Source organism: Trachymyrmex cornetzi, unplaced genomic scaffold (assembly GCF_001594075.2).
Source record: "Trachymyrmex cornetzi isolate Tcor2-1 unplaced genomic scaffold, Tcor1.1 scaffold700, whole genome shotgun sequence".
In the NCBI taxonomy this organism is placed as follows: Eukaryota; Metazoa; Arthropoda; class Insecta; order Hymenoptera; family Formicidae; genus Trachymyrmex; species Trachymyrmex cornetzi.
In genome coordinates, this window is record NW_017300027.1 from 44,637 (window position 1) to 55,105 (window position 10,469).

Consider the following 10,469-nt stretch of genomic DNA (forward strand, 5'->3'; position numbering starts at 1 on the left):
CGACAACACTAGTGGCGGTGGCGGTCCACCTTCCAAGCGTTCCTCGCGTCCCTGTCCCCCTCCACTTTTCGCATTTTCGCGATTACGCGACCCGAGACTCCCGAGAGGCCGAGACTCCCGAGAGTCCTGAGACTCGCGAGAAACGCGACGCGTTCCAGCGCGTTCAACACTTTCGTTCCCCCTCGCGAAATCGCGGCATCTGCCTCGATAATAAATCGCGTCCGCGAGCTTTTTCTATCTCTCTCTTCCGCTCCTTCCCTCCCTCCCTCCCACTTTGCCGAAATGCTCGCGTTTCGCCTCGTTCGCGTAAAATCGCGGAATATTCCACTCGTTTCACTCGTCCGACTCCTGTCTCGCGACGTGAACAGGAACGCGCGCGAAATTCGTATCTGCGCGATCGTGATTCAACATCAAGACCCTTCTTTCTTTTTTTACTTTATTATCTATACATTCGTCGTTATTCGATATATTATGGATGTATCTCTGTATTTATTTTTTCGCAATCTCCATTTGTGTATTCTTCAGCAAAATATACGTTTTTCTCTTGTTGGGCGACAGTATATACATTCGCTATCCGGAACAGACGAGTATCTTTACGTCACTGTTCAATCAAATGACGTGAACAATATTGTTGTTAGTAATTATGATTATGAGAATCACTGCAGATTTTAACTCAGTCTGTATTCTCTCTTGCACGTTCAGAATCGTTTAACTGTTCTCCTAATGTACGAAAAAAGCGGCTACGTCAGAATGCAAATAACAGTAACAATAAAAATAGACACAGCTATGTGTTTGTTAAAAAAATATCTGAAAAAACTGACAGCAATCAATATTTACATGGACTTTCGTCGAGAATCGTCTCTCACGCTGCTCTTTAATTTTATCCTCCCAGTTGTGATATTACATTTTACACGCAACGTGTAAAATGGAAAGAGACACAAAACATCTGATAATACCTCCACTTTGGCGAGCAAAATACCAGAGAGTTTGATAATTCCTTGTATTAATTACTTTTGAAGGAAGTGCTTTATATTGCAATGAGTGATGTATACAACGTGGTTTATATGTTAAAGATAGAGATATTTTATTAAAATAATTTGATACACATCAGTCAATGATTTCAGAAAAATCTTTGAGAGTCGCTAAGATTAAAATGAAGTTTCAGAAAATAAGGAAGAATCTAGCAATAGGAAAATCGTTGAATAGAAAAATAATTGAAACATAATGTACAGTCTTATACATATTAAAATTTAGTCAAAATCATTCTTCATTCATTCAATCAGATTTAAAAGTAAATATTCGCTTAATGTTTATATCTGTTGGTTATCAATGCGTCTTTGTAAATATTTTTACCGCGAAGCATCAAGCCTTGACAAGGGGAATTGTGCACATCCTGGATCGGTTCATCATCGGCAGCTCTCAATTGTATGAGAAACATGCGTCGAGTTTTATCAGACAAGTTCAGATACGAACCATGAAGTGTTAGGTAAGAGAAGAAGACAACTTCACCCTTTTTGGCTGATATGGGAGTAGCTTTGGACAAAGGGTATTCCTTAGGATCGACGTAGTAAATAGGATCACCCCAATCATCGGACTTTTTAATCGCCTTCAACGGTCCTAGTTTATGACTGCCGGGATATATCGCCAAACCACCATTTTCCGGCGTTGTATCGTCCATATGTATAAAGACAGCCAGCATAGTGTGTTTCTTGTGAGGAAAATAAGGATAGTCTTGATGCATCAAGTAAGGTGATCCTTTCTCTGGCGGCTTTAAGTGCGCCTTGGTATGATGCAACATTATATCCTCGGTACCCATAACATCCTCAAGAGCGTCCAATAATTTTGAGTGCATTATGGTCCGAGTAAAAATTCCGTTGTGCATTTGCAAATTGTGGATTGATTTTATCTGATTTATAAACGAGAATATGTACAATATAGTATAACATAATATACAGGGTGTTTTAATCAATGCACTTAAATTTATCTGAAACCATGTAATCTTGGTTGGAGACACTAAGGATCAAATACAGGTCAACTTTGTTTTTTTTTTGTTAAACATGTTCAATGTAGCGCAATTTTAATTCTCAATTTCAGAAAAATTCAAGTGCATTTTTAAAAATCTTGTATATACAGGGTGTCTCAAAACTACCGCATTTCCTCTTAAGGACATATTCTTGAGGTAATTTTGAGATGAAAATTCTAATACGAAAATGTCGAAACTACAATAATTTTTTTAATTGTAAGCTAACTTTAAATGCTTATAAGTAAAAAACCGTTTTACTTTTAGAGCCTCTATTATTATTTCTGGATTCTTTTGAACATTCCAAGACAAAAATCCTAATATGAAAATATCGAGTTTTCGAATTACACACTATCTTTAACCAATTATAATTCAAAAACTATTGTAGCCTCGATATTTTTGTATTAGAATTTTTGTCTCAAAATGACCTCAAGAATACATTCTTAAGAGGAAATGCAGTAGTTGTTAGACAGCCTGTATATATGTAATGTAATTCTAATTTACAAACAACAAATTGCCTATAATAAATCAAGTTTTACAGAATGGCTGTAATAAGTTCACTTACAGTATAATCTTCAGCAATGCTTCCAGCCAATTTCTTCATATCTTGTCCAGTCCATCTCGACTCCAAACCCTCCATATTTTCACGAAATTTTCTTTCAAACAATTCATTATAAGCATCTGACATTTCGTTTATTTCCTTCGTAGAAAATACATTCAACTTGATGAAACCATTATCCTCCCAAAATTGCTTCTGTTCCGGCGTTAAAAATTTCAAAGCGACCATTTTCAATTGCGAAACTTTTATACGAGATGTTAATAATCTCTCTCTCTCTTTCAGAGTTAAATAATGCCATGTCGCGTCTCGCGACAACGACTAATATATAGTTTGCCCTACCCTAAAAATGTTTCTTTGGGAGGGATTATCTGTACATGATAAAAAGTATACATTTATGTATAATCATTGTTGCCTAAACATCATCTTGTACATTTCTTATCCTTTTATAAAATTTCTTAATAATTGCGTAACTTATAAGACAGATTAGTGGCGTAACAATTAATTGCTCAATAAAACAGTTCGATACAGAAAAAAATATTTAACATTTTAATTATGTGTACAAAATAAAATATCCATAGCAATTACAAAATTGTTCCTATAATAAATCGGCAATAATATTCTCATCTCATCATTTGATTATAATTATCTATTAATCAATAAAAAATCTATTGCTACATAATTTTATATATGCTACTATAATTTTTATTACATAATTTTGTATCATAAGACTTTTCATGTTTATAGTACGTTGATAAAGAAAAATGTCTTGCTCTCTTTGATAGCGACTGGAAATTTCTATCTTATGACCTCAAGACATTTGTCAAGTCATACTGACAATGCAATATCAGCAGTAAAAACATATATATCAATAGTGCTTAATATCATCTCGTTAATCGTAATTATATAATAACGAATATGCATAATATAAATCTATTTATAACATGGTAGAAAAAATTTATCATCCTAATCTATAAAAATTTTGAATTCTGCTACGTCATGCTACAAAGTTATGGTCACAAATAGAATTTAAATCCTTTTATGACCTGTTTTGATTGATACCATTGATAGGAAGACTGAGTAGAATTATTATACTGAGTATATTGCACATCATCTTCGTTCTCTAAGTAAGTCATACACGAGTCATGATACACTTTAATAAGTGTCCTACAGTTGCACCGTATCTCTACTTGATCACTCTGACATAGTTTAATCTTGAAGCAACCTGCTGTTTGTACAGATGGCACATATTGCGGTTTAGGTAAAAAGAAATCAGATACCGAATTACTGTCGCTCTTCTTCAGCATAATAAACATGTTTGTCATGTTTAAAGGAGCATTCATAGCCTTCTGAAACTCGTCACATTCAAACATAGACCTAGAAATATAATAATCTGTACAAGTGTTATGATATAAATTCATGAGCGTACTCTATTATTATTTTTCTTTATTAACCTCATAAGTTTCAAAAGCGGTTTCCTAGAAGAATGTTGATACTCTTTGTGTTGCTTGCTGTTGAGAACATACGAGGGAAGGTCTATGCCAATGTAGAATTTCGGTGATAGTATCGTAGCGCCAAGTATTAGGGCAACTTCTTTTATATCGCAACCCTTGAGGAAGAATTGCGAGGACAAATGATCCTCAACGTTCTTCAGGGTGCTCGATAGAGCTTTGAAGGAGACTGCGTTCCTATCTGTTGTATTCTGGAACCTCTCTAACGCCTCGTATGTTAAGGGTATCTGCTGCTTTTGATACAGAATATATTTTATGAGCTCCATCACGACTTTTGTGCACGAATCACTGGTCCATGGTTCGTCCAACATCACATCAATCTCCATCTCGCCTTTTCTGTCTCTGGAGAACATTTTAAAATGTAATAAACTGGAAGCAGAATATGTGGAGATTTTATTTTTAAATCTCTGTCCGCCAAAAAAAAAGAGGAAAGATAAATGTTCGTCAGAGAAATTTGCACTGCATTCACGCTATCCTTTCGCGCGTCTCGTCAGTCAGGTTATATTTAAAAAAATAGGTTAGATTAGGTAATTGAGCTAATTCACAGATTCCATTGAATTTTTTCGTCCTTTTTCTCTTTTTCTTTAATGCTAATTAGACCCCTATCGTTTTAAGTGCAGAAAGCGTAGCTCAGTGCAATCATGTGCTGGATTCACACTGCATCCGATTTGCGTCGTACGACGCTCTGCAACCAATCAGAAAACAGGATTCCGATGGATTTTGCTTCAAATCATCGGAATTCTGTTTTCTGATTGGTTAAAGAGCGTCGTACGACGAAAATCGGATACAATGTGAATCCAGCAATACGGGCAACAGCGTTTTGACACAATCTGCGTTCGGTGTTAAAGCGCTGTTGCCTGTATGAGGATCCGGGTTAAAGCCTTGTGTCCACGATGCTAGAAATCAGGGGCTCTATTCTTGAAAAGAAACGTATACGAAAGTCTAGGGAAATACTATAGTATACGTAACATATACTGTAGCATTTCCATAGACTTTCGTATACGTTGCTTTTCAAGAATAGAGCCCCAGTCCGAGATCTCGGATGAAGAAGGAATTGACCAATAGCAATGGTCATGCGATCAAATTGTTCAAATGTGATTTGTTAATTTTTTCTCTGTCCGAAATCTCGGACTGATTTCTAGCATCGTGGACATCGGGCTTAATAGCGTTTTCAGCCCGATCGGGTTTGCACATCGACATCTAGAATGGACCGCTGATAGCAATGGTGGGGGTAGAAAGACGATTAGAGTGAGAGGTAGGAATAATAAGATCGTTCTTTCTCTGTTTACTGAAGCCTGATTGGTTGTTGGATTAACAACAACCAATCAGGCTAGTTAGAAACACAGTAAACAGAGAAAGAACGATCTTATTATTCCTGCCTCTCACTCTAATCGTCTTTCTACCCCCATCATTGCCATCAGCGGTCCATTCTAGTAGCGTTTCGGCCCGATCGGGTTTGCACCAACCTGGGTTGGATTAATCTTTCCTATTGGTTGACGTCACCCGCTCTACCAATAGGAGAGCACAAAACGCCATTAATCCAACCCAGGTTTGGTGCAAACCCGATCGGGCCGAAAACGCTGTACAGCCTTGTGTCCACGATGCTAGAAATCGGTTCGAGATCTCGGACAGAGAAAAAATTAACAAATCACATTTGAACAATTTGATCACATGACCATCGCGTTTGGTCAATACTTTCTTCATCCGAGATCTCGGACCGATTTCTGGCATCGTGGACACAAGGCTTTATGCTGGATTCACACTGCATCCGATTTTTGTCGTACGACGCTCTGCAACCAATCAGAAAACAGGATTCCGATGGATTTTGCTTTGTATCATCGGAATCCTGTTTTTTGATTGGTTGCAGAGCGTCGTACGACGAAATTGGATGCAGTGTGAATCCAGCAAAACAGATATTTCCTGTGATATTAGCGGCAGATGTTGGTTGCCATGCCTGGTTAAGTTACTAAATTCACTTTATTTATATTCCGCCGTTGAAACGCATGAATTTTGAAGTTTCAAAAAGCTGTGGGAATTGAAAAATAAAATTTTACAATGGAATTGAAGACGAGACAAACGAGGAAGCTGCTGGAGCTTTTGGAGCAGCAAGTAATCAAATTTGTTAATTTTCGATCGATTTAATAGTTGTACGTTTAACCAAGCCAACTATGAAAAATACATAGACTCCACGTTGTAAAATATAAAAATTCTAGAGACTGTAGTTAACTTATTGCTTAAGAATGTAAGTCACAATTACTTCTTATTTTCTTTTTAGATTAACAAATTGTATTTATTGCTGATTACTGCTTCTATTAATCCATCAGAAATTTTGGTTACGAAATCGTTACTCCACGAACAACTGCATTTTTTAATTCAGAGATTCAATAATTTAGACGATGATAATTGCGACTGTGAAGAAGCAAATGTAAAATTTGCTGATACAGTAACAAATTTGAAATATACTTCTTTATTGAAAAATATCGATGAGCTTGTAAGTTACAAAAGTATCTTGTATTTGATATTGTTTTTATTCCTATTAACCCTTACCGTACTAATATGGATAACTAGTGACCGAGCGATTCTTGTTCGTGCAAGTTTCTTTGAGTCTTTCGGTAATTATAAATTATACTACATTTTCCAATTTATTATTTTACCAATAAAGAATCAATATTTATTCTGGAAAGTTGAAAGCATGTTGGTGAATTTTTAAAGATTTTTTTTATTATTTTGAAGAGGTGAAAAAACGAAGAGATTTGAAGTGACTCTTGATGGTATGGATGAGGCACCAAATTGTAGATGGTATGGTAAGGGTTAAATGAGTTTCAATTGTTTTCCTTTGTTCCTTATTATCTTTTTTAGATTAAGGATATTAAATGCGATAATATTGATAGCAATGCCGCCAGACATAAAACGGAATCATTGCTTAATAATTTTACATCAGCTTTACGAGTGCTGGAAGATTTAGAATGCTTGCCATTGAAGCAGAGACTTCAGGATTGTCTGGATTATGTTAAAGAGATGAGAACAGCAAGCGACATTGAGGATCTTCAAAATATAAAGGTAACAATGAGATAAAAAATTGAAATGTGTATTAAAATCTTTTAATGTGAATATAAATTTCCTTTGTGCTTTTAAACTAGGAATTAGGCACTTCGATATTAGAGATACTCGAGCCACTACAGAATTACAGAAAAAGTTTAGCGTCTGCTTTTCTGTCACAGAATCTAGCTTTATATACTTCTCAATTATGCACATCATTTGAAATGCTAGTACAACTGGCTCAGGAACAGCATCAGTTAAATGCACCAATTTATGTAATAAACTATATATTTTACATTTATTTTTTTGCATAATTTAAACTCTATATTTACATTCAACAAATATATACAGGCTTGCAAGAAATATGTTTGTGAAAGAATATGCACTTGTTGTGAAATGATATTGAATTTGATGAATGATTCAAATCCATTGCTGGAAAAGGAAACCTGTGAAAGGGAGAATCATTTCGTTTACAGGTGAGAAAATAAATACTTCTTATACTCAATATTACATTTACAGAAGTAATTCTGATACGATAATTCTGATATACTTGTAGAATGGATTTGGCATTAGACGTTATATTAGAAATACCGAGCAAAATGCTTGAACAGCAGCTATCTGAATGTGCGGAACTGTGGTTGAGACTGGAGGACGTCTTCTCTCATGCTATGGCAATTACCCAAGTGTGTCAGCCATATAATTTTAAAGACATAACTGGTTCATGCCAATCCATAGTGTTGGAGTATGAGAAATTAAAGCAGCAATTACTCTCAGAGACCCCAGATCCGGCGTTAAATAACTTGTTCATGCATACCTTGACCGACGCTCTTTATCGTTTGGAACGTAAAGTTAATATAGCTGTACTAACGCTCGCAATGGAAGTATTCGGCAATCCTTACATTACTTTAAAAAAACTTGTTATGACATGCGGAAATTCGTTAAGCGCGAAAAGAAGGTCGAAAAGTGATTTAAATGATCTCATAGAAGATTTTGACCAATTCTTTGATCAAACTATGCAAATTGGAATATTTGCGATCGCTTGTTGCAAAGACAAGAACCGTAAGTTGCCCTTCTTCATAAATTTTTTAACATTCTTTTTAAACAATAAAAAACATCTAATGTAAATTTGATTATTTCAGGCAATAACAAAATTCGTAATTGTCTCGCAGGATTCGAATCCTTAGAAACTGAATTAATTTCTGCCATAATTTCCTTCTATTTACATCCAGATAACAAAGAAATGCGTTCAAGTGTTAAACTGTTGACTATGCAGTGGCAGTTAGAGATGAATAAGTTTCAGAATGCTGTAAATCTCATTATAAACTCGGCTGCTTTCTGTCAAGTAAATATAATGAATTATAAAGGATTATAAGGATTTTAAGAGAGAGAGAGTGTACTTGAATATATTTTTTATACTCAGGTAGTTATGGATAGTCTTCAAGAACGTGTAACGGCAATCTCAGATTGTCTGGATAACAGAGAGCCAGTAACACAACTTCAAGTGCAAGGTATCGTTCAACGTGCTTCAGCGTTGTCTAGTCAAGTCACAGCAATTATAAATGACATTGGCACTGAAAACATTGATCGTCAAACGATAATGATGACAAGAGAATTGAAAGCAGGTAACTGATTCTGTATTATTACAATTAAAATATATATGTAGGTTGCTGGTGCATATTGTGCACAGACTCTTTATTATAGCTATATTTGAAGCCAACACCGCTGCCAAAACTCTTCTGGTGGAAAATGCAACGGAACCTCAACAATTGCGAGTGATAAAACGATGTGAATTAGTATTGAATGTTGTTCAAAGATTACAGCCTGCTTTAGCTACAATTATGAACAATACAACGCATGAAAAAACTGTGAGAGGTCAAGGAGATTCCATTCATGGTACATAATGTCCAATGATTATTAAAACGTCCACTCTGTAGTATACTATGCAAGTAGGCACTAATGCATTATCAAGGAAAAATTAAGCTAATGAAATTATGCGTGTATTACAGGTAGCTTATCAAATGCCATGAACTTTCCATCCACAATTTATGGTTTGCCGTGCGATGAAAATAGTCTAGTTTATATTAGAACACCCTATACAGGTTTGTGAGAATTTGTACTCTTTGTACATACGTCGCTTATACTCTTCCAAATTAACATCAAATGTTATCTGTGTTTTAGTAAAAACGCATAAACCACAAGTGTCCATTCAATCAGCAAATAGTACAGTGCAGAAACCATCGGATCTGTCATATTTGATACCTTACATAAAGAACGGCCGTACATTGCGTAGCGAGCACTCCATCATGTATACACCGCATAAAAACAAAAATATAACAGAGGCAGCTGTTAAAAATGAGACGTCCCTTAGGAATCTATCTAGCATTAGACAACATCTTTTTAGCAGAGATAGCTTCAGCATTCATGTCGATTTTGATATAGTTGAAGAGAGCATAGATTTAACAGGTATAATGTACTTGAAGAAATCATCTAAATAAGAACTGTGATTATTACATTGAAAGCCATTTCAGCTGCTTTAGAGAAGATAACTTCATCGTCCAAGTTGGAAAATGCAACGTTCTCTTCATGTCAATTCTCAAAAGTAGAAAACATACCTTTGGAAAGCGTAAACAAGGAATCGGTTTTCAATATCATAGAAAAACTAAGTCAAACTGTTGGACCAGAAACGGAAAGTTGTTGGAGCAAATCTGCGATAACGGAGAAGATGGGTGAATGTGCCATATCTGGTGGCGGTGATGCGTCCTTAATCATGGAATCACGTCAAAAACTCAGTAGCGTTCGATCTCCAGGCGATAAGATACAAAAGTCAACCTCGGAGCAACATGAGGTATAAAGGAAGACTATAGCCAGATATTTATAGTTCGTTTTTATTTTAAGACCATCTTGAGTGGTATCTTAAGATGCTAATACGACTCATTGGTTTGACATCTTAAGATTATACTTAAAACGTCTTAATTATAAGAAAGGATTATGAACCGGCCTATATTTTTAAAGTTAAACTTTTAAGTATTAACGCATTTTTTAATTGATAGCATTTAAGATGATGGTTACATCAATATATAATTATAAGTGAGAATATCCATTGCACATATCTTTATATAATAATTACATTAATAAGGTTTAAATTTCAATTGTAAATGTTAAATTTTATCCAGAATCTTTATCACGACATAAAAAAAAGTTGAAACAAATTTGAAAAAATTTTTTCTTCTATTTATTCCTTTTCAAATACGAAGGGAAACGAGATCAGTGTTGTTAGACGGGACGGATTTCTGGCGCATGCGCGACGATCAAACAGCCAAGCGCAGTGGTGTATCGTAACGTG

At 35.3% G+C, this 10,469-nt stretch overlaps 3 protein-coding genes across 4 annotated transcripts in view; 1 reads left to right on the forward strand and 2 right to left on the reverse strand.

The window, feature by feature from the left end:
• Positions 1-1,219: 1,219 nt before the first annotated feature.
• Positions 1,220-2,983, reverse strand: LOC108767626 (probable alpha-ketoglutarate-dependent hypophosphite dioxygenase). The gene is made up of 2 exons (XM_018517595.1): positions 2,586-2,983; positions 1,220-1,906 (listed from the first exon to the last, which is right to left on the reverse strand). Exons 1-2 carry the CDS (start codon positions 2,805-2,807, stop codon positions 1,304-1,306), a joined length of 825 nt encoding a protein of 274 aa, XP_018373097.1. The 5' UTR covers positions 2,808-2,983; the 3' UTR covers positions 1,220-1,303.
• A 576-nt stretch (positions 2,984-3,559) lies between these two features.
• On the reverse strand, positions 3,560-9,666 carry LOC108767632 (MAD2L1-binding protein). Of its 2 annotated transcripts, XM_018517603.1 has the most exons (3): positions 9,638-9,666; positions 4,031-4,429; positions 3,560-3,953 (listed from the first exon to the last, which is right to left on the reverse strand). In XM_018517603.1, the coding sequence occupies exons 2-3, from the start codon at positions 4,411-4,413 to the stop codon at positions 3,593-3,595; spliced, it is 744 nt and encodes a 247-aa protein (XP_018373105.1). In that variant the 5' UTR covers positions 4,414-4,429; positions 9,638-9,666; the 3' UTR covers positions 3,560-3,592. The 2 variants fall into 2 exon arrangements, with proteins under 2 accessions (XP_018373105.1, XP_018373104.1); XM_018517602.1 differs by lacking the exon at positions 9,638-9,666 and having other exon boundaries at positions 4,031-4,722.
• Positions 6,048-10,469, forward strand: part of Spt (Spitting Image) — a 10,217-nt gene continuing 5,795 nt past the window's right edge. The window contains exons 1-12 of the mRNA XM_018517601.1: positions 6,048-6,196; positions 6,363-6,578; positions 6,947-7,147; positions 7,228-7,401; positions 7,478-7,602; positions 7,683-8,185; positions 8,266-8,468; positions 8,547-8,748; positions 8,828-9,019; positions 9,133-9,225; positions 9,305-9,589; positions 9,655-9,971. Of these exons, the coding sequence (XP_018373103.1) occupies positions 6,143-6,196; positions 6,363-6,578; positions 6,947-7,147; positions 7,228-7,401; positions 7,478-7,602; positions 7,683-8,185; positions 8,266-8,468; positions 8,547-8,748; positions 8,828-9,019; positions 9,133-9,225; positions 9,305-9,589; positions 9,655-9,971 (2,565 nt within the window). The 5' untranslated portion in view covers positions 6,048-6,142. The remainder of the gene's footprint in view (positions 6,197-6,362; positions 6,579-6,946; positions 7,148-7,227; positions 7,402-7,477; positions 7,603-7,682; positions 8,186-8,265; positions 8,469-8,546; positions 8,749-8,827; positions 9,020-9,132; positions 9,226-9,304; positions 9,590-9,654; positions 9,972-10,469) is intronic.